The following is a 24588-nucleotide window of genomic DNA, read 5'->3' on the forward strand; positions in this document are numbered from 1 at the left end:
CCGTATCTTTCTTAGTCTCACTGCTTTCTGCCTCCCAGTCTAGACTCCATAGTTTTAATTCCTTAGGAAGATACTTACTGTACACAGAATACATTGTGCTGCATCAACAGTACATAGACAGGTTTTATTCTGGGCACAGAATTTTTATATTGAAGAATGTGTAAAATGCATTCAGATTTTAGATACTGACTTTTCTTAAGACTGCGCTTATCAAGGCTTTCTCTAAAAGGAGCAATCAAGGATAACATCTGTGAAACTTTTGACCATGTGTAACTTTCTTTTCCTCCCAAATATATGCATACAGAATCTTTAGATGAGCTAACAAGTTTGGTAGTGAAGCTATTCTCTGAAGTAGAGAACAAAAACGTTCCATTACCAGAATTCCCTGAACATCCTTTCCAGGAAGAACATCTCAGGGTGGGTTTATTGCATTGTGACTTCTTTTAAAATAAGTTTTATGTTGTGTTTTTAAGCAAGACCAGAAAACTACTGTGATAAGTTGAGTAGCGTCATAGCACATCAGAATTACTTGTACAGCAAGACAAATGTATGTTGGCTGGAAAAGGTGTGGGTGTAGGTGTAATCGGTCCCTTCCTGAAACTTCACTAATTGTTCTGCTAGAAAATGCAGTTGAGCAATATTAATTTTATGTTATGGCCTAAGCATGAAATGGGCATATGTGTAATGAACTGTGGGTGGTGGATTTGAGAAGAAAAGTAGCCTTGTAAAGGCAAAATACTGGGTTCAGTTTAAATCTGATTTATTTTGCTTTTTTGTTTGTTTCACAGCAACTTTACCAAGTGGTACCTATCAAAGACATTAGAAATCTTTACGTCACGTTTCCAATACCAGATCTTCAGAAGTACTATAAATCAAACCCTGGCCATTATCTTGGCCATCTTATTGGTCATGAAGGTCCAGGAAGTCTTCTATCAGAACTCAAAGCTAAAGGTAAGGTGTGCAGTGAGTTGACATTGAAACCTTGGGGCAGTTGCTTCCCTACAGCTCAGCCCCTGAAAAGTAGGAGTGAAGTAAACAAAATCCAAGTTGCAGTTTTAATATTTCAAACAATCCCGCATTATATTACTGACGCTCTTTTTGGTTTTTCCTATCAATGGCTCAGTACTTCTTATATGAAAGATTATAAGGGATCTCATTTGTATGCAGTATATCCCCTCTCGCCAGTATTCCATCAACAGGATGACTGTTTGTGATGCTCAGGACATGTTTACCAATGTGTAGCATATGTCCCCCTTGCTCTCAAAATGCCCCATTTGGGGGCCTGCACCAGCTTCAACTCCAGCTCCACCAGGAGTGGCAAGGGGGCACAGGCATATTGCCAACTGAGCTGGGGATGGGGACTTGGACTGACATAGCCTAGCTGCATTGGGAATCTACTGAATTCTAAACTGCTCATTGCAGAAGATCTTTACAAAGGATTGCCCCCAATGCACTTAGATTTTGTCTGCATGCAATGTCTTTCTGTCATTTGGTTCTTTCATAGTATTTATTTAATTTCATAGATGTTAACCAAAGACATATACAGTGGTACCTCGGGTTACATATGCTTCAGGTTACAGACTCCGCTAACCCAGAAATAGTACCTTAGGTTAAGAACTTTGCTTCAGGATGTGAACAGAAATCGCACGGTGGCAGCGCGACGGCAGCGGGAGGTCCCATTAGCTAAAGGTTCTTAACCTTAGGTTAAGAATGATTTCAGGTTAAGAACGGACCTCCGAAACGAGTTAAGTTCTTAACCCGAGGTACCACTGTACCTTCTAATTTTGTTTGTGTACATGAACAACATAACTAAGAAAAAATAAACTATTGTGTGTGAGTTTTAAATATATTCTATTTCACAGGCTGGGTAAATACCCTGGTTGGAGGACAAAAAGAAGGTGCTAGAGGTTTCATGTTTTTCATCATAAATGTTGACCTCACAGAAGAAGGACTTTGTAAGTGGATCCCTTCTTTTATTCTGTGGAGTTTGGATTTGGAGCACATTGATCTAAGTGGGCTACTCTAAGTAGACTTTTTTTACATCTCCCAGAGTGAGAAATAATCTGATGGAAATCCATACTATAATAGCTAGGTCAGGGACAAATGAATTGGCTTCAAACTAACTTCCCCATCACATGCAAAAATGTAGAGATAAGAACAACCTCACTGCCAAACATTTGTAATTTTAAGATTGTAGGTGGTTTTTTTTAGAGGGCTGAACAAATGATCTATGTGCTCATTCTTAATTCTACAGATTTGAAAATTGTTTTCCTGCATCTGAATACTGCTAGTGTTCGCCCAAATATGAGGAAAGTTCTTAGCCCATCTAATTCTGTTGAAATTATCAGGAAGCTAGTTGGAGGATTCCTAATTGTATATAAAACTAAGCCAAATTATGGCTTGCCACAAGGAAGCAAATGTGGGTTCTCAGAGATAAGATAGTGGCTGTTTTATTTTCCTCTAGTGCTACTCCTACTACATGGTTTGCCTTAGCATTACATCTGATCCTGGGCTTATGCTTTATTTTGCTCAAAACAAGCCATGAGCTTGGGGGCAAGGTTTGTTCTATGGTTTTGCCACTCGTAGTTTGTGCAGGGAAAATAAAACATGAACCTGGATTCAGACATAAAGCTCAGCCGTTATGTTTGGACATAATGCTAAGGTCACAGCAGCATAGCAGCAGCAGGATCAGAGGAGGAGCAAAGTGGCCACAATCTTCTATCTTTGGTTGCTCACAATGAGCCATGGTTTGGTTTTGTGTTACGTGCAAATTGGGCCTCTGTTAAGATCATAACTGATCAGCAAGTTTATCTCTCTGGAAATTATTTGTATATCTAAAGGTATCATGTGCATGTTGTTTGCTTGATACTCTATATACTTTTACATTAGTCAAATAGATGTGTGAATACTGCATACATTCGGTTTGTACAACTTTGTATTAGTTTAGCCTCTGTCAGACTGAGCTGCTAGTTTTAAGTATAAGGGCTGAACTTGAAGATTGACGGTCGGCAATGCAGTCCCAACCATATCTGCTCAGCAGTAAGTCCTGCTGAATTCAATGGGGCTTACTCTCAGTTAAGTGGGGATAGAATAGCAGCCCTAAATGGCTCACCCACTGGAGCAAATAGATCGGGGAAGGGCATCGGAGAAAAGGGTTTCAAATATCCCCGTCTTCAAAGTGAATGCATGGGGCTGCTGATTCGTTTTTTAAAAGCCTTGTACATGCACACAGGAGATTCTAATTGCAGATCTCTTGTGTCATGTCTAGTCTTGGCCCTAAGAAAACGAAAAATGTTCACTTTGTGTTTCCCTGAGAAATTGCTTATGCATGCAATATTTTATCTTTTTCTTGAAAGTACACGTGGAGGATATTATCTTGCACATGTTTCAGTATATACAAAAACTACGTACAGAAGGACCTCAAGAGTGGGTTTTCCAAGAATGTAAGGTATGATAATTGCAACATATTTGAGGTTTTCTTTCAAGTAGTTTTAGAGATTCACACCAGATCTTCTCTTATTTTAGATACCTTAATTAGAAATAGATTGCATCTGTTAAATTTTCTTGTTTTTAAAATTAATTTATGAACTTATGAACAAACACATGACCTACCTAAAATGATGCTATATTTAATAATCCATAACTTTATAAACATAAATTCATCTTATAGAAGATTAAAATTATTATAACTTCCATTTTCTTTAAATCTGCTTAGTTAAGTTCCTAATGTTCTTGAATGCAAACAATTAGTTTCTAATGCTTTTGAATGCAGTTTATTACATACATTGTTTACTTTGCCCTAAATGCTTTGTAATAACTTAAAGTGGTTTTTACTTATTCCCTTATGTTTGCCTGCATTCATTAAACCACAGTGCATTTATTCAATTGATTGCTAACTTCAAAAAACAAATAAAATTAATGTCCAAGCTTCATTTCCCATTATCGTTTAAAAATACCATTCTTACCCATCGTTTACAATATGAAGAGTGGCATTGCAGAATAACTTAATTTTATTTCTTGTTTTAGGATTTAAATGCTGTAGCCTTCAGGTTTAAAGATAAGGAAAGACCCCGGGGTTATACATCAAAAGTTGCAGGGATTCTTCACGTAAGTTACGAAATTGGACTGAATTTAATGCTGAAATATTTCTCAACATTTCTGAAATGTGTCAAAAGTTGGGCATCAATGTCATTAGGTTGGGGTAAAGCACAAAAAAATTATGCATGTATAGTGATAAATTACTTTGTCCAAGATGAGTATTGCAGGCCAAAAGATGTTGATATGGCACACAATTACACTATAAAGTGGTAGTGACAGCTAATTGTCTCCTCACTTAATAACTCCATGGAAAGACTAGTTACCAAGTGTGGACTGGGACCCTGACTGGTGCTGGATATAGCTGAATAATTTGCACTGTTTCCTTCCAAGCATAACTGAACTGATTATCTGTATATTGATTAATCAGTATGACTTTTACAATGCACAAGCATGCTTACTGGTTAAATGATCTTTCCTGTACCAGGCGTTCTTAGGGCCTGGTCCTAAACATATGGTATTGTCTTATTTATCTGTAGACCTGTTAGGTTTTAGTGTCTTCACATCTAAAGAGCCTTTGGTGACTTAGATCGAAGGCAGACTCACCAAAGATTCCAGTTTGCAAAACAACCTTGGAGACATATTTGCTTCTACACTCTTTTTTATTTCCAGAATGAATTCATAAGTACTGAATTCTTTGCTTTTTGCTGGGGGGCGGGGGGAGAAGATAGCTTTCTGTTAGAATTTCTGAAAGTAGGGGTTTTTTTAGATACTGCTACATGAACATGTTTATGTTGCTTCCATTCACTTTGAAAACATCCTCCAGGGGTCAGCATTTGCTTCTTTTTATCCCTTATAATATCAACAATTTAGTACATGTAGCTTTTTTTTATTAGCTGTGTACCTAAATGACAGTGATTCTTTCTGTACTATGGGTGACATCTAACATTAGTCATAACTCTGAGAAGATCTATTGATTTCAGTGAGTCTACTCCAAGTGTTACTTAGAGTGATAGCCAACTATCTTAGTAACTATATTTTATCACTTTAGTATTATGCATAATGTCTTCGGTTTAAACTAAAAATATCACATTTTTATTGTAGTACTATCCTATAGAAGAAGTTCTTGCTGCAGAATATTTACTTGAAGAATTTAGGCCTGATTTAATAGAAATGGTATTGGATAAATTAAGACCTGAAAATGTCCGGTAAGCTATATTGACACATCCAATATTTTGTACAGATTGAGATGGAAATATTTTGCAGGTTAAAACTGCTAATGGATTATAGATTGTACTTTTAAATACAAAAGAACTTTACACATGCAAAACTCCTTGAATGAAATATTTAAGTTTTCCTAATCTATACAAAGAAAAATATTTAGCATAGCATGGAAGGAGGGAAGAACACTGCATAATAATTTTAAGAACTGATAGAACCCTTTGTCATATTTACGTAACTAATGTGTAGTTCTTTTGAATTATCATACGATGTTGATAGACTTCATTGAAACTTCACACCCATGTCACTGACTCTTCTGGGTGCTTTCACACTAGGGCTCAGTTGAAACAATCCTCCAACCCATAGGTGAAGAAACGAAAGGAACAGCAGGCATGCTCTTCCCCTCTAGCGTGATGCTTTTCTTTCTGTTTTCTATTTATTGTAACTATAGTTTGCCACATTGGCAAACTGGTCAGTGCTTGCCCTTGAAATCAGAATCTGAGAATGAGATTTGAATTAGGTATCTGATTCTAGTTGTGGCAGGTTGAGGGGCATAGATGACACAAATTGATTATTTGGGGAAATGTAAAGATGATAGTTGCTGCAGAATAGGGACTGAGAGGGAACTTGTGCTTGTAGGATTAACTGGACTGAGCCCAATGCTTCTACTTAAGGAAAACACACTCTTCTTCGTGCAGCTCTTCTTGAGAATCACAGTGGTTCATCATGGTTTTTACCTGTGATTGTATGCTCACCCCAAGTTTGCACTTGGCCAACATACAGGGTCCATGTCAGCAGACACCCCTGACTGCTGCTTAATTCATAGTAATGTATTGACTTGCTCTGTATTTGTCATATGATTTGTAAAACAAGATTGTTGCAGCGGAGTGGAAACACAGTTGTCCACTGGCAACAGAGAGGTTTTTATTAGTGGCAGGTAACCTCTTCCTGCTATTTTCAATACAATAGACTTTCATACTTGGTGTACATAATTGACTTTTATTTTTTTGCTGAAGCCATGGTTCTCTGCCAGTGTATGCTAGAAACACTGAGATAAGCAGTGTTCTCTCATTGCCAGTGACAGAATTGTTACCATAGTAACTAATTTCAAAGGGAAATAAAGCTTCCCTCATACTATTGTATTGTGCCTTGTAGTCATACATAGCGTGAAAGAAGGCTGAGTGGGGTGCTTCATTTACAGCACAGAATCTTCCACCTTGAGATATTATTTGGCAGCCAAGGACAAGGTTAAAATGAAAAATTGCTAGTTATTTCTGTCTCTGATTCAGCCCTATCCTTTGTTTTTAAGGTTATGTTTGTACTAAATGTTCAGACTGATTAAGTGTTCCATATATCCAACTGTCCTATAGTCTTCTAATTAACTACGAGTTGGCTCTGAGGTGCTAGAACAGGATTGATGGTAAATGTTTTCTCTCGCATATAATTGGCCAGAGAGATGATAATTACTCTTGCTATTATGCATTATTTCTCCTTAGTTACCCCGCCCCCCAAAGCATTTCTTTAAAATTCTAGACCATTTGAAGCCTGGAAAACTGTTAAAACTAATTGGAAACAGTTGCTAAATGTTGCAGAGCATGATCACAAAAGTATGTTGTAGTTTTACCCATGGATGACATTTGCATGGTCTTTTCCTTTGCTTCAAATTTCTGTTTAGAAATGGTAGAAAATGAATTTAGGAGCACCTTGGGTGTGTTATATAGGCTCTTAATTGCTGGGATTTTTTTCAAATATTCTGTTAACGTCTTTTTTAAAATACTTGTCATGAGAGCTAGAAATGTTTTATTTTAGTGATTTTTTTAGTGAAATTTTGCATAGCTGCATAAAGCAAACTGAGCTTAATATAGTAAATCCTATAAAATACATCCTCTTATACGCAAGTTCAGTGTATAATATTTCTCTCTCTCTCTCTCTCTCTGTGTGTGTGTGTGTGTGTGTGTGTGTATATATATAATATCTTTTATGACAAGGGGTCATTTAATATAGCCATTTTGATATGGATAAATGTTGCTTTTTGTTTTACTGACAGGAGGATTACATGGAAAAATAGAATAGGACATATAGAATTTACAGTATTAATAACAGAATCTTTGAACTTAGTGACCAAGCAGAATTATTTGAATAGTATTTTGGGGGGCGGGGGAGGTAATATGCTTGCTTGCTTACTATGTTTTGGTTTTATTTTTTAGGGTTGCAATAGTTTCTAAGTCTTTTGAAGGAAAAACTGATAGAACAGAAAAATGGTATGGAACCCAGTACAAGCAAGAGGCTATTTCTGATGAAGTCATTAAGGTGTGGTGAGAAAGTTGGTGGTAAACTGAATATGTAACCAGTATTTTCACACTTCTTACAATCAGGGCAGAGGAAGGGGGGCGGTGGGGGCGGTCCACCCCGGGTGTCGCCATTGAAGGGGGTGACAAAATGCTGGGCGGCACTCACCCAAGGCAGGCGTCTCTCCTGGGAGTGATGCGGTGGCTTGAGTGCCCGCAGGCTCCGCACTGCCCCAAATGGTCCACCTGCCACCTTCCCCTCAGCTGTAGGGTGGCTGAGTGGGAGAAGGCAGGCAGACTCCTCGGAGGCCCCGCGGAGCGTCCTGCCCTGGGTCGCCCCACCCCTGTAGGTGGCTGGCCCGCCCCCACGGGCGGCTGGCCTCGCCCCTGGGCACAGGGCATGTGTGCTGCCCCAGGCGCCCGATCGGCTTGCTCCGCCACTGCTTACAATAAAGTTTATTTTGTGTTGTTTACAAAAGCAACTAATACTGTTGCTTGTATAAGTGTGTCACATTGGTGTCAGTTAATTTCAACTGGTGTTATGGGGGGGAAATAGATTTCACTTCAAAATTTGAACCAAATCCTTGAACATCTCTTTGTGGTGCAGCCAATACTATACATGTTGGACCCTTAAAACACCTTCCCCCCCCCCAAAAAAATCCTGATTAATAAGCTTTAGCGAGAGAGAAACTATGTGCAGAGCACCTATCTGAACATACAGCTATGATCACACACGCAGCTGTGTTTGGAGGATTTGTGTAATATTTTCACATATTTCTAAGAGTGAAAACCAGCTGCTCACATGGTGATACATATTGCAGAAAGCATTTCTTAGTAGTTCTACACAGTGGTTAGAGCATGCACTCTAGCCCTCAGTCAGCGCTATGTTCTAAGTGTTTATGGAACATAGTTAAAAGCAAACATAAATGGTATTATGTGAACTGCAAGGAATCATACAGATTAAATAATTTGAAACATTAGTAATAATTAATAATTTTGTCATGAATTTTGAAGAAGCATGATTCATCAAAGGTCGATAATCCTTCATAGAGCAGCACAATTGCAGCACAATTTTTTTTAACCCACCCACTGGATAATAACAAAACTGTCCTCTTGTTTGCACATTGAATGTAGAAATGGCAAAATGCTGACCTCAATGGGAAATTCAAGCTGCCAATGAAGAATGAATTTATCCCTACTAACTTTGAAATTGTACCTTTAGAGAAGGATGCACCACAGTACCCTACTCTTATCAAGGTAAGCATATGTATTTAATAGTTGTGGGTGGAATTTCGGGAATATGTACCATTCTTTCCTGAATTGCTTTTGAAAGATTAAGGTCATTGAGTAGGCTGCTTAAAATATGAACAGTATTGTAAGAATAGATTGTAAAAATGAATGAAAATTGGATCTTTATTTTAAGAGGTGACTGGCTCCTATCCAGTTGGCTTTTTGCCCCATATTCAAAGTATATAAACCTTCACATAGTGGTGGAAGTGAGTTCAAATTGTGGAGTTAGGAGATGAACTCCTAATGGGTCATCCCAATATCAGGTAAGCCCAGACCCTGCCATAGCTGTCTCTTCTTTCCAGACTTACCTGGCAGTGGTGCAATCAAACGGCGTATGGATTTAGTGTTCATACCGGCAAAAGTCCCACAGGGCTTAGAGGTCCTCCTTCCATCTCAGAAATGTTAGCATATAAGCATGTGTTTAGACAGCACAAGGGAACATCGTAGGGAATAGGTCTGCATCACTGTGTGCTTAATTGGGGTGGGGTTGAGAAATTTGGGCTCTGTTAAACCCTGTGGGACTGCACCCAAACTCAGATGGCATGGCTCTGTATGTTTAAAGAATATAAACAGATTAAAATGATAAAAATACAGTTTGTAATTTAATAATAATAATAATAATAATAATAGAAAATGTATGTTTTCTTAAACTCAGGACACTGCTATGTGCAAGCTATGGTTCAAGCAAGATGACAAATTTTTCCTACCCAAAGCTTGTCTCAACTTTGAATTTTTCAGGTATGCACGCATTCTTGTCTTTAAAATTTATCATTCTAAGCAGAGTCATTCAAGAAAACATTTTATCATTCTAGACATGCTTGGGGCTGCTACAGTGGAATAACTGAGATTGTCGGTTCCCACTTATTACTGCAATCCAGCATTATGGATGTGCAACAGTGTGCACAGGTTTTGTGCTGGCTGAAAAGTATTGTCCACGTTCCAGAGGAGCAACCATGTTAATCTGTTGCAGCACAAGCAACAAAGTCTTTTAGCATCTTAATTTGTTACTGTTAAAGTGCCACAAGAGTGTTTTAAACATAATCCAAGAGCTGTTAATTACTCTCCTCCTTCACCACACTCCTACACCAAACATACCTCTGGTGATAGAGCTTCACAGCACAGAGAATATATGCACAGAAACATGCTTCCACACATGTATGGCTATAGCCAAGCCATGGGTGTGTGTGTGTTTGTTTGATTAATTCATTCCTCAAAGGAAAGTAGCTTTCAGTCTATTCAGTGGAGCAGTCCCTCAGCTTTATGATCCCGATGAGTGCCTTGTTTGACCTGGACAAGTCCACTTTTATACAACTTTGGTACCATTCTACTATCCTTATTTAACCCCTAAAGTTATTTTTGTGTGTGCTAGGAGCATCTGATTTTGGAGGAAGGTTTTTTTAAAAGTAAGATTTGTCCAAGAAGTAGAATGTAGGACTGTTGTATTTGTCAGAAACTGGTATGATAGCAGGAATTAGTATTGTAGAGCCATAATTCCCTTACTGTACACATGCATTTTGTGTCCTACCATACTCTGTGGAAGAATCACTTCTTGAGCCTTTGCAGCACTTCAAGCTGCATCCTAAAAAAGCAAAAGTGGAAATTGTAGTCCCAAAACAGCTGGAGACCCAAGTTTGGGAAACCCTGCTCTAGCCTCCCATCATTGTTTTATCCCCTGCTGTCTCCGCGTGTTGGGGAATATCAATGAGGCCAGTGGATCCAGCTCCATGTACAGTCATATGGAGGGAAATAAATGAACAGGGCTTCATTCTCCTCTCCCTTCAAATGTCCAGAACAATTTTAGAACTGCACTTTAATGCTTTTGATTTTAAAAACATTCTTTAGCACACAAAATAATTCATCTTTGTTTTGGTCTGTCTCAGCTTGGGAACTTTGAGAACAGTTAATATGCAACAAGTAATAAAATAAATATATTTAGCATTCCTGTGAACCCATAATCACCATTGCGGTTCAGGTCTTGCCTCCTTCCCACCAGACCTCTGGGCCAGATAATACTGTTGCATCTCTGCACTGGCTGTGCTTGAATCATTAAATCATTTCCAGTGCAGTACAACTGATCACCCGCAGAGGTCTCCCTTTGTATCTAGTGATGATGAATTACTCAATTTGAAATTGGGATTTGCTAATATTGCTGATAATATTCCCCCCCATCAGATAATAGCTCTCACATACCCCAATTTGGAAACTCTGTTGCACTCTTGATTCAGTGTCACTGGGATCTCAAGAGGGCCCAAGCACACCTTTCTAATCTGTGAGCCTCAACTCACCATCCCTATAGTATAAACTTACTTGTAATGTTAGCAACAACCAGGGTGCCTTTCTACAAAACCTCCGTTTTCTATCATGTCTGGAATGTGGTGTGTAGTTTTCCCAAAGCAGCTGAACGTTCAAACAGAAAATATATGTTCCAGAGCTTCTTATGAGCTAAATATGCTCATAAGCCTGATAATTTCTCAGTGTAATGCTGCTCAATTCATAAGGAAGGCTGAGCATTATGAGCTGGGGATATTTGTATAGACCACTTAAAAACTTACTTTGGTGAAATTGCTTGGTTCTGAAGTCAAATTTCCTGTTAAAGTTGAAGCATACTTAACATTTTACAGCACTGAAAATGAAATTTAAGATAAAACCAAGTAAGTTAGGTTTTTACACTTAATATAATTGCTAGCTAATTTCATGGTCCCATTTTGATTTTTGAGGAAGCATGTGAACTGCAGTACTGCTTAGTTTTGTAAGAGAGTTTATAGACTGAAACTTGGGTGGTTATGTATCTTGAAATGATAATTCCTATATTAAGTAAAATGCAGTCATCCCCCCCAAACTTCTTTATCTTCTGATGAGTTTTGTATTGAAAAGGTTTTAAAAATGACGTCTCAGCCTTTTCTGATTATGTTGTTTCTGCTTGTGATGGGTCTCTACAATAATAGCCTTGAGATAAGATGTATATGAAAATTCAACATTGTCCAGTGAGTTTTAACATATATTGAGGCCGCATACATTTCTGGGAGCAAGTCTGATTGAGCCCAGTGAAACTTAACTTCTGAATAAATAGTGTTGGTTTGCATGTCAGAAATCATCGTGCAAAGGGTCACTTGTTTCACATTATTAAAAGAACATTCTGATTTGTCTTCAAAAAGAGATGCATGGTTTTAATTAAATGTTTTGTTCTTTGAATCATTATTCTGCCCCATAATTATTATTTTGCTTTAACATGCTGAATATTGTTGTACTTTTTATTTTACTTATGATAGAATTCTTCAGTAAGAAATGTTGCTTTGTGAACAATTTATTTGGGCGATGTTGATGATTTCATATTTTTAACTGCTATATGTATATATCCATAATAGATATTAGACCATACTGTACACAAATTACTTCTGCTCTTAATCTGGTTTGTCACTCTTAATATGTTGGTACGAAGCAGTATTGTTGAAACATGACTTGAGTCTTTGAGTTGTCTTTACCTTTGGAAGTCTGTGCAGCGTACTCTTCCTCCTTGGGATATTGCAAAAATATATCAGGGTAGTGTTATGTGCTATAGCTAAATACAAAACTTTGATATTTTTGTGCCTAATATAGAAAATGCCAGTGGTTTGGTAGCAAACCTATAACTGCGCTATTTCCTGATTTTGTGAAACCAGCAGCTATGTTCAGTGAGGTTTAATCCTGATGACAAGCAAGTTAAGTGTGAGACTGTCCTACATGGCAAGCTTTTAGATTTATCCACTGTGGCAATTTTTAACTCATTGTATATTTTAAGTGTTTTACATATGTTTTGTACTTGTTTGTAAGCATTTGTCTTTGTAGCAAATTCAGAATAATGTGAGCTAAAAACGGTTTTGTGTAGTCTTACGCAGTAGATTTAACATAGATGTAATACGTGTGTGTGTGTGTGTGTGTGTGTGTGTGTGTGTGTCTGTCTCAGTATGGAATTGTTTAATCAATCTTTCCCCCTTTAGCTGTGTGTTTGTGTTAACATACTGTCTTAATATTCTCATAACAGGAAGCAGGATTTTCTTTTTTTACTGTGTCCTTGAGATCCAGTATGAAGGATCTAGCAGAACTGGGAAGTAATTGCAGCAGATATTTTACTTTCAACATTTTCTTCCAGCCCATTTGCTTACGTGGATCCCTTGCATTGTAACATGGCCTATTTGTACCTTGAGCTACTCAAAGACTCCCTCAACGAGTATGCATATGCAGCAGAGCTAGCTGGCTTGAACTATGATCTCCAAAATACCATCTATGGGATGTATGTAAGTACCAAATCAAGGAGAATCTTAAAAGCCTTAAATTTACTTCCACTAATCAGAAGGAAAAAAAATTGATTTGCTGGAAGCAATTTTTCAATGGCTTTTCCAATTGAGAACCTGTTTTTTTCAGTTTCTTTTTCAACCTTGATTTCTAGCTATACTTTCTCATAATTTGAAATTTCTGGAGTCTTCAACATTTCCATTCGCATTCAGCAATTTTTGCACTTCATTTTACGTCATTCACCAGAATATTTGCAAGATTATTTTTTTTAACTTAAAACTCAAATTTACAGTCCGAATTGGAGTTGAGATACTGCTCCATTCCAATAGAGTTCCGAATGAGAAATCAAATTCCCAGTGTTTCATTCCCGAGAATATTAGTTATGAGGCTGCATATACATACTCTTCAGTCATGTTTCTTCATCCATTACCGTGTCGCTCCTTGAAGTATCAAAGCATCCTTTTGTTTTGTTTTTCTTTTTTGTTAGTCGCTACCTTTATGCTGATCCTCTCCATTGCAACATGACATACCTGTTAATCAGGTTATTGAAGGATGATTTAAAAGAGTATACATATGCAGCACGCCTCTCAGGTTTGGTCTATGCCATTGCATCAGGAATGAATGCAATACTTGTAAGTAAGATGGGGGGGGGGGGTGAACAAGCAAAAATTAGATGGCGTGAGAGTTGAGTGCTGCTTGAAAAAATGGCTACTGGTTTTGTCCTCCTTTGCATCCCTATCATAAGGGTTAGGGTTAGGGTGAGACTTGTGCAGTTTTATAACCATTTATTGAATGGTTTGGCCATGATTGGGATGGTTTTTTTATGACTGAGAAGTGTGCTGATGCATTATTGATCTGCATTTCTTACTCATTTGTATAGTCTAGTAACCTTGAAAGAGTTGCTATGTTTTTAGTTAAACATGGAGTTCTGCTGGCTTTCAGTCATTTAGATCCTAACATATACCTAAAAAAATAAAAAAAACCAGCCACCACCAAAGTACTGCAGGGCATCTTGAAGACTAATACATTTATTGCAGCATGAGCTTTTGTGTGCCAGAACCACCTTCATCAGACATGCAATTTACTAAATATTACTAACTGCATTATTGGTATGAGAAGACTGCATTTCAGGATGAAGATGACTTGTGAAACAGGGTCCTTATATAACAAACGAGTACATTAAAAAGTTATCTCTAGTACATGACTATTCCTTCCCTAAACTTTCCCAAAACATTGCACTTACTTTTAAGACTCCAGTAATCTCTGTGTAGGTCATATATTTTCTTTATCTGATGAAACATGGGGCTGCTAAAAAGCATGCTTTTTAATGTACTGGTTTCAGTGCTAAAATTGGCTGGGGGAAAACAGCACAGTTTTATAGTATTTTTGCTTATTTACATTTGTAGCTTGCCATGTTTTGCATCATGGAACTCGGTGTGGTTTACAAAGTGTTGTTCAGCAGTCTCTCATCTGATCAGACCTATTTAGCATCAGCAAGGTTGCCAAGGTGTTATGTTTTCAGACTGCAACCAGGGATCTAGTCAATATGAGTCAAATCCATTCTAATTTCTTTCATCATGTAGCACAGGGGTTGGGGAGCCCTTTTGACTTCATAGGCCAGATCCTTATTAGGATCTGCCTCAATGGCTTAGTTTGCAAGGTTGGCAGAGCCTCCCACATACCAGTCACCAGACATCACAAATGACAGGTGAGTAGGTGCATCTTGCAGGCAGCAAGGTGTTGCTAAAACAAAGGTTTTATCCTTTATATGCGCAAGGAGCTTTGCAGATGCTGCTAGTCATCAGTACCTGCAAATCATCTTCTCCTGTCCCTCTAGCTCCCTATACACCTTCAGAGTAAGCTCCAGAAGCGTGGAGAAGCCTGTGCAGCATGTTTGGGGGGAGGGCAGGAAAGGGAGAGGAAACTGAAGTCACATTGCACAAGCAGCACCCAGTTGGCACTGGGTTCGATACAGCCTTGTGGGTATGGTGGTCAACCGAGTTATGCAATGATTTTATGAACCTGTCATCTTGATGTCTTAAACATTTGTAAGTCCCTACTTCTTAAAAATCAGTATATAATGGACTCTTCTGCTTTATTAACTGTGGAACAGAAGTTTTTCTTTCCTATATTCTTTTCTAGATTTGGGTTCCTAGGATACTTTTATTCTTCATTTGGAAGAAGAATGATAAACTACTCTTTTCATTCCAATTAGCATATTGCTTTTCTGATTTTAATCCTGGGAAAGAGCAACAACATTTCATTCCATTTTCTATTACCTGACGTTTGACGCATTGCTTTGCAGCATGGAACAATATTTGTTTTCCACTATAATCTTGCTTTGTAATTGTAATAGAAGATGTTAAGCCCTGGGAAAAAGTAAAGCAGTAATAACATCACACATAGACTTCCATGTAGTAAAGGGCAAACCTTAGTATTTCCGGTAAAATAAGGGAGAATGCTTCCCAGTGTTAAGAAGTTGCTGTTGCTGCTTTGATGGACAATCTAGAATTCTAGAAAACAGAATATTTCAAACACATAACAGCTTATATATCCTTTTCCTATAGCTTTCCGTAAAAGGTTACAATGACAAGCAGCATATCCTGCTCAAGAAGATTGTTGAGAAAATGGCTACCTTTGAGATTGATGAAAAAAGATTTGAAATTATCAAGGAGGCGGTAAGCCATCTTGAACTTAACTTTGATCCTTATAAATCAGAATATCAAGCAGCCCATGCTATCAACCCCATACATGCAATATTTCATTCCTTGAAGGCAGGAGGGGGTGTACAGGAGCCTAAAAGTTCAAACAAGTTATGAACAATGTGTAGGGAATGTACATATGCCTGCAGAAAGGTATAAGACTGCTTGGGGCAATGATTGGACACACTTGGACTGTCGTCATTTGCACACTTGCCTGAGAGTAAGCTCCATTTGAAAATAATGTGGCTTCAGAGTAGTCATCCATAAGATTTAAGTCAATTAAATTTAGTGAGGGCTTTTTCAGCTATGACTCTGTCTTTCTGTAGTTCTCTTCCTCTAGCCAGCACATATATACTATTTCCCATCCCTTTGTGCTGGTTCAGAGATTAGTAACAGACCACAGGATCCCATGCTTCTTCTCTTCCACCTGCCAGCTGCTCATCAATTACAGGCAAATTCCTGATGTGTTTTATTGGCCCCAGTATTGGTTGACGAATGCTACTCAGGGTAACCTTTTAATCATGGATGAATAATGATTTGCCATCCAGCTTCAAACTATGATATGAGATCTCAGTTAAGAGGGAGCCCTGCCCATCTTGAAGGGCATTTATTTCTTTTATCTGACCATATAATTTGAATATAGAACATCAAAAAATCATGCAATGTTCATCGCAAAACTTCATTTCTTAACCATTATTTTATTTTAACCTTGTTAGTACATGCGATCACTTAATAACTTCCGAGCTGAACAACCACACCAGCATGCCATGTATTACCTCCGACTACTGATGACAGAAGTTGCCTGGACCAAAGATGAATTAAAAGAAGCTTTAGACGGTGAGCTGCTGCCAGTTTATATATTTTGCCCATTTTAATTACATCTTTTTTATCCAATGTGTACTTGTTTTGATTTTATAATTGTTTATTAGTCAAGCATTTTTTTATCTCAACTGAACTTTGAGCAAAGTATTTTAATTTCATCCCAGTCTTAAATAGCATATGCATTCATACAACTGTTCTATGGAGGGTATGGAGATTTTTAGTAATTTAGATTGACTTAGTGGTGGTGAGAAAACCTTTTAAAACCTTATTGTCATGTTCTAGGTTTTTAAGATCTAAATTTAGAATTTAAATAATCCTTAATGATAACCAAAACCACATTTGTTATAGAGGGAATATTAAAATAACAAAGCTTTAAGCATTTAAAATAAGTCCATTGTGAAGAAGCTTAGCATAATCATCAAAATATCTCTCTCTAAAATATATCTAGTTTAAAATTATCCACCAGCAATAACTAGTCAATCCAAGAAGATCGTAAGCTTCCAAAAGTATGCTCAGATGTGAAGTTTGAAGTCCCTCACAGAAAAGTCCCACAGTTTTGGTGCAGACAGATTTCAAGAGCTTAATCCCCCTAACCGGGGCTTCATTTAGTTCCAACAATCTGCCCTTAAAGGGTGCCATTTAAATTCTGGGATCTGGACAGCATAAAAACACTTTAAGAAATTAATTCCATATTCCTGTGGAAGAAGTGGTTATGCAGTATGACCCATGGATATATAATTTGCCTCTTATTTTTTACAGTTGCAGTTGTGCAGTTCTAAAATTCTGTTTGATAGTCCTAGGAGAGGGGTTGCCAATATTGTGCGCCCCCCCCCCCCCATGTTTGACTCTTAACTCCCATTAGCCCCAGCCAATATAGTCAGTGTTCAGGAATGATGAGAATTGTAGTGCAAAACACCTAGAGGTCAGTATATTGAATATTCCTGTTTTCAGATGAGATTTCCAAATACTTTTCAGAACCCCAGCATGCTGAATGCCATTCCTTTCTTCCACTCTCAAGTCCTGTTTCCCTGTTACCTTTTAAAAGTCCAGAGATGCAGCTGTTCTAGCTCATCAATTTTCTTTGAGTCTAGGAAAAATCAGAACATTGGAGAAAGGTACAGGCACTGCCACTCAACTGCTCACCAAGCATAGTTGGTGCTTTTCCAGGTTGGCAAGCTGAACCTCCGTCATATTAAGTCTGTGAACTCTGTAAACACTCAGTCCCTTTCAAGACAAAGGCAAGCACAGTAATATTTGTTTTATACTCTCAGCCAGACTTGTACAATTTGCTCCACTTTGTTCAGGAACATTGCATGGGGCAGGGCAGGATATAGGTCTCAGGAAGAAAGCAGCAGATATTTAATTCACTCACTCCAGTTTGCAGCCACATAGCTCACTCAGGGCTCACGCTGCTCCACTTAGAAGCCCATGTCTGTTATCAGACAAAAGAACTGGGCCAACACAAACTCATGAGTGATTCTAATGACAGCAACAGAGAATGAAGCAAAGGGGAAATCACTATCCAATCCAACCTAGTCCCCATACCCATCTTCAGGGCCAGATGTAGACTAAATGGTCTTATGGATGAAATCAAACATCCTTCTAGTTTAGCGTTCTGTTTGCAGCAGTGGCCGTCTAAATGCCATTGGAGATGTTCACAAGCAGGACATGAAGACAAGAGCCCTCCTCTGCTGTCCCCCTTTGTTGTCCTTGCAGCAATGGGACAACTTCTTTAAGCGACACTGAAACATCAGCACCGTCTAGTCAATATAATCTCTGTTGAGAGGGGGTTCCATAAGTGGAAGTCCATCACTGAGAAGGCCCTGCTCCACTTCACCACCCATGGGCCTCGCCCTCCAGCAGCACCCAAGCAGGACTTCCTCCACAGGTCTTGGAGCATAGACTGGGCTGGGAGTTATCAGGGGAGGCGCTCCTTTAAATACTTGGATCCCAGGTTGAAGAGGTTTTGTACACCAGTACTAACACCTTGAACTGGGCTAGGCAGATAACCACCAGTCAGTGCAGAATTTGTTGCAGTATGATCGCTTCTTACCTCCCTGTGTAACAGCCAGCATAATCATTCTGCGGTAGCTGCAGCCTCAAGAACAACCCCAAATACAGCATTCCTATGTTCTCTACCTTACCATCAGTGATATCAGAGATCTTATTTACACAGCATCTATTTACTAGTGATCCATATGCCTGGCTGTAGACAGGCAGGAGGAAGAAATTTCTTTCCAACATTCTCTCCTCACCCCCTGACCCCTATGTAAGTTTCCCATCTTTCCCTTTGTACACTTCTACAAGGGAGTGGAGGTGTGAAATCTAGGTTATGCTGATTGTTTAGTTTCTAAGGTTGATTGCCACAATCCACTCTGGTGGCACTTAAACTTGTATTCACCATTTACATTCATCTACACTCACATGTGTTTCAGTGGGTGTTTGGATGTGCCTGTAGCTAAAGGCATTAATCCTACCATACATATCTATGAAAAGTTTAATTAATTTCAAAATAACCACCAATCTCTGAAACTGCCATTCAGAAATAATTGCTGTCAAGATTATGGGGAATGATAAACTACATGTTCTTTTATGTAGTTAACAGCTTAAGCTTTATCTTCAGCCACCACCTGAATGACTGTTACTATTTTTGAGGCTGGATGTCTGTTTAGCTTAACTGCAGTGCAGCATAGTCTGTCTGTCTGCCTTTCTCTTTTCTTTTCTGTGTTGGAATCTGGGTCAAATAACATGTGAATTCTAAGCAAGGCAAACTATGCAGTGAGCACTGCAATTTTGTCCTGGAAACTTTCCCAAACCTGAATATTTGTGAAGAAAACTCCCACTGACTTTTGTTGATTATTATAATTTTCTTTGCATCTTCTAAGACATGTATTGCATTTTAGGATGATATAGGCCTTGTTTTTTGAAATGGAAAATGTGATTGATTTTAAACGTCTAAATATCTATTGTAGATGTCACCCTTCCCCGTCTCAAGGCCTTTATTTCTCAGCTGTTGTCACGGTTACACATTGAAGCACTTCTCCATGGCAATATAACAAAACAGGTTGGTTTGATACATTTTTCACCAGAAGCAGATTTATACTGATAATTGTACGTAAAATCAAGGGCTTAGTTAAGTTTCTCTATCTTTTGATCCATGCTTGCTTTTTAAATCTTCATAAGCTTTTCTGTCAGTGAGTCTCTCTTACAGGTTTGCTTGTCCAATATTGTTCTGTGGGTGTCTTTAACTAGAGAAAAGAGTATAAAATAACACAGAAAGGCTATTACATCTATTTGAAATGAAATCTGCACAATGCTGTATCCCAGACTTAGGTTTCTGTTTCTTGTTGCATATTTTGGGGACAGTACAGGTGAACAATCATATCTGTGATGTCTCTTTAAGCTTACTTTTCACATTGAAGATTGAACTGTCTGGCTGTGTGATGCTTCCTTTTTGTCCCAGATAAGTAACTGACCCTGTTAAGTGATTTCTTAAAATCAAGCAAAACTACTTGAATGTTCAAGGGACTTTCATTCCAACATGTATTGGAATGAGCTTTCAGGCAGTTTATACTTCATGGTATCTGTGCAGTCTGCTTCAGTGATGAAATAAGGCTGTAAAATTGAATGCTAGATCCACACACTTAAGTTCTCAAACAGGCATATAATTTCAACCAAGAGCATGTATTTAAAATAGCTGAGAATGAAGTCAGTGGCTAATGTTAAATGGCAGTCTGTGAGCTGGAAATAATAGACATTGTGACTTTAATGTTATAGAATAAGATTGCCTGGTACAGCTTTGTGAGATGTTTGAATATTATCTTAGCAAAGGAATTTAATGCAGCGATGTTAATGGTACTTTTGATGAAATTATAGAGCTAGTTTGCTTCCATACCCACCTGTAAAATGAGACTAGGGTCTTACATATTTGCGCTAAGTATGACAGGTCTGTATTGCGTATGTTGGTTGGATAAAATAAGTAAGAGGAAGGTACCAACAGCCATGTTTGTAGAAAAAACTTTAAGGTACTGTATCTGTAGAAACTGTGTATATTTTATGTTAAGAGGCAACAGTGAATGAACATGTCCAGCTCACTTATTTCTGAGCATCTTAAAATAACCCTTAATGCCATAGTAATGGTAAAATAATTTGACTTAAGGCAAACCAAAAGGGCAAGGTTTCAAAGTCCTCCCGCATGACCCATTAAGGACTAGTAAAAACTATTTGAGTCTCCCCAGATAGTGAACTGCACAGTGAACAATGACATCTACGATACCTGGATATTTGGTTTCATGGAAGAGGAAGTGACTTTCCTTGACATTATTTGTTTAATCAAACCACACCCTGGTTTAGCATTTTTAAATGTTGTCTTTTCTATGCAAGGTTACTTTCTGTGATGTTAGAATCCAAAAGGTTTTGGCTTACTGAATTTGAATTTTAAAGCACATTTTAAATGAGATTTTATTGAGTTCAGATCAGTTGACCCAGCCTTGTAGTTTTCATTTTGAAGTTGCATATCTGAATATGACTGTAGCTTTCAAAAAGGCTTTGGAGTTTTGCATCTCTATAAGCACAGTTGGGTTGGCTTTTAACAGCCTTTATTATTTTGGATTTAATTTCAATGCATCTTGATGAGTTTGTTTCCCTAGAGTGACTTCAGGCTTTTTTGTAGATTTGTTACTCATTATCATAAGGTTTTCTTTGGTACTTTAATGCATAGTGATTTTGATATCGACTCCAGAAAGTAAGACTCCTCTCTGCAGATGGTCAAAGGGTTTTATAACATTGGCTTGTCAAAGGCATTTTTGCTGTTTGTGCAGCTGTATTGTTTTAGCCCCACGATGCAGACACGTCTCTCGTAGTTACAGGCTTAAGAGGACCATGGACTTGGACCTTAATCAATGCATAAAGTAGGAAATGAAGGGGGAACTAAGGAATTGTGTGGTTTCACTAAACTTTCAGAAACCAAATGCAGAAGAGTAGGAGACAAGAGTAATATGGGGCCCTTTGACCCATGATATAGCAGATACTGGCTGTCGACATCAAAGTAGCAATGAGTTGACATATTTTCTGTAAATGAAGAGGGGTGGCAGGGAGAAAAAAACAATTCAGTCTTGTGAGCTAAGATGTAGGGCACAGGCATTGCATATAAAATGTGTATTTTTTAAAAAAGTTGGTCTTGTTTTCTAAAAGTATTTAAAACATAATGTAGAAACAGAGATTCAGCCTTTCAGTTTTGTGTGCTTCATAGCTGTCACACGTACTAACTCAGCTTTGCATTCCTAATGCTTGCATCTGCTGCAATTAGTCATCTCCTTTTCCTTTCTAATTTCGCCATTTTCCGTAATACCTGTTATCCTTCTGTGTGCTACCACATGGACAATTGCCAGGAGATGAATAAAATCTCTGATGAATTTCTTCTCTTCCAGGCTGCATTAGGAATTATGCAAATGATTGAAGACACTCTCATTGAGCATGCTCATACAAAACCTCTGCTTCCGAGCCAGCTTGTAAGGTATAGAGAAGTACAGCTGCCTGACAGTAAGTTGTCCATTTGGACATAAGCTATAAAACATATAAAGATGAGGTTCATGGCGCTTACATTTGCAATAAGTCAGAATGAAATACCTTGATTTGTTTTTAGAAAGTGACTTGCTTTCAGTACTGCATGGCAAATATTTCAGAATCAATGCCAAAATGATATATATATTTTTGGCAACAATAATCTAGGTCTGTGTTGTGAATCTCTGTGTTAGTTTTGGAGGAAAAGGTCTTCCTCACTGAATAGAGTGCAGAATTACTATACAAATGAAATCACTCGAGTCTCAGTATTTGACTTTCAAATATATTTCCTGAATTTATTCACAGCATGCAAAGAGTTAAGCACTGCAGAGTAGGAAAATGGATAGCAATGTGTAGAGGTGCATCATGGGCAGATCATGCACCATTTGGGGGCTAGTTGCTAATGTGGAAACGGGAACTACTGTTTACCAAACCACTCACTGGCATTGTTTGGGGTAATTATGCATCTGATTATAATATAAGCTGAAGTTCTTTGCTCATGGAACAAAGAAACCATGACTAGAAAAAGTAATTCGTTTCAGTCCTAGGGCTCCAAATTACATTTATATAGAGTACTTATATTTTCTTCTCTAAACTAGTGTACACCACATAGAGAGTATATTTCCCCTTCCATTCAAATTCTGTTGACGATAGATGGTTCGCTGCTTGACCATCTTTCAAAATGACCCTTTGCATCATTTTCATGTTTTTTTTAGGAGGTTGGTTCGTCTATCAACAGAGGAACGAGGTTCATAACAATTGTGGCATTGAAATATATTATCAAACAGATATGCAAAGCACCTCAGAGAATATGTTTTTGGAGCTCTTCTGTCAAATCATCTCAGAGCCTTGCTTCAATACTCTGCGCACTAAAGAACAGTTAGGTAAATAATAGATTGCTTCTCTCCATAGATCACCTAAATATTGTTATAGTGAGCAGAAATTGGATTGTATACTTCAGCCACTATAGTTCAATGTAATGTGCTGTCCATGTGATGGCTGTGGAATCTTACTGCTGGTTTGGGGCCCTTCATGCTCAGTGACAAATCAATGAAATCACTGCTTCAAAGAGATACAGGGGAATCATGAAAGTGATTTATACAATTTTAGTATATATGCTGTTTTCTTCATGGTCAAAATGCATAATGTGAGATCCCTCCATTAGCTTGCACGAAAGCTAAAACCTGAGATTAGTTACGATAGTTATATCATCTATTCACTTGATGTAAGGCCATTTAAGGCACTAATGGTCATGTTAGAATTTGGCCAGAATTCAAGGGCAGAAATTCTGTCTTTTTTAATTATTTATTTAGTGAGTCTAATAGAATGAATTATTTGGTTTTTTCAAGGTTACATTGTGTTCAGTGGTCCACGGCGGGCAAATGGTATCCAAGGACTACGATTTATCATCCAGTCAGAAAAACCTCCACACTACTTGGAGAGCAGGGTTGAAGCTTTTTTAAAAACCATGGAGAAGAGTATAGAGGACATGTCTGATGAAGCCTTCCAGAAGCACATCCAGGCTTTAGCAATTCGTCGCCTTGACAAACCAAAGAAACTGTCTGCTGAGTGTGCAAAATACTGGGGCGAAATTATTTCCCAGCAATATAACTTTGACAGAGGTAAGAAGCACTCCCAAGTTGGAAATGTAATTTTTTTGGATGAAAGCTTAACAAAAGTAACAATTCAGACCATCTAAAGTGTACCCACCATGCATGATAAAATAATAATATTTAGTTCTGGAATACACTTAGAAGATTAATTAGTGTCAAAGTCACAATGCTGGGATGCTGCACCCGGTCAGATGGGTGGGGTGCAAATAATTTAAAAATTAAATTATTATTAGCTATTTCTGTGGTATTACCTATTTCTTTGCCCCATCTAGACCACATTCCATTTTTGAAACCTGCCTGGCATGTATTCTTATAACCGATTATGTGATGAGGGATTTGAATTCTAGAAATTCCAGTGCTGCCTTATCCCTTCCTTTGCATCAGTCTAAGAACATATGATGCTTGATGCAGATACTCCTGATCCATTAATCATATTTAAGGACATGGAATGTCACATATGCACAGGCTTCAGAAAATGTCCTGATCCTTCAGGATAGCAATATTTTCAGTGACAGGAATATCCCAGGTATAGGGCGGTATATAAATTCAATAAATAATAATTATAATTACAATATGCTGAGGTGTTGTGATTTGAAGGAAGTGTATATTTCATAATTGTATTAATTATAATCTTTGTCGTCCAGATAACATTGAAGTGGCATATCTCAAAACTCTTACTAAGGATGATATTATGCACTTTTATAAGGTAAGCTGATCATAATATTTCTGATTAGTTTAGCTTCTGATTGTAAAATTGTGTAAAATTTAAGGGAATATATTAAT

The 24588-nt window shown here is 37.9% G+C and overlaps 1 protein-coding gene across 5 annotated transcripts in view; it reads left to right on the plus strand.

Annotated features, from left to right (window-relative positions):
- The window catches only part of IDE (insulin degrading enzyme), a 50651-nt gene that overhangs the window by 20647 nt on the left and 5416 nt on the right, over positions 1-24588 (plus strand). For 4 of the 5 annotated variants that reach the window (XM_081863171.1, XM_081863167.1, XM_081863169.1 and 1 more), the window contains exons 6-22: positions 305-417; positions 789-951; positions 1863-1955; positions 3357-3448; positions 4027-4107; positions 5140-5243; positions 7464-7566; positions 8679-8801; positions 9490-9572; positions 12964-13108; positions 15674-15784; positions 16525-16645; positions 19603-19694; positions 22060-22171; positions 22909-23076; positions 23542-23814; positions 24450-24511. In XM_081863171.1, the coding sequence (XP_081719297.1) occupies positions 305-417; positions 789-951; positions 1863-1955; positions 3357-3448; positions 4027-4107; positions 5140-5243; positions 7464-7566; positions 8679-8801; positions 9490-9572; positions 12964-13108; positions 15674-15784; positions 16525-16645; positions 19603-19694; positions 22060-22171; positions 22909-23076; positions 23542-23814; positions 24450-24511 (2039 nt within the window). Of the gene's footprint in view, positions 1-304; positions 418-788; positions 952-1862; positions 1956-3356; positions 3449-4026; positions 4108-5139; positions 5244-7463; positions 7567-8678; positions 8802-9489; positions 9573-12963; positions 13109-13593; positions 13739-15673; positions 15785-16524; positions 16646-19602; positions 19695-22059; positions 22172-22908; positions 23077-23541; positions 23815-24449; positions 24512-24588 lie in introns of all 5 variants that reach the window. The other variant, XM_081863168.1, reaches the window with a different exon arrangement.

Source organism: Podarcis erhardii (assembly GCF_964252035.2).
Source record: "Podarcis erhardii genome assembly, chromosome: 5".
NCBI classification, from domain to species: Eukaryota; Metazoa; Chordata; class Lepidosauria; order Squamata; family Lacertidae; genus Podarcis; species Podarcis erhardii.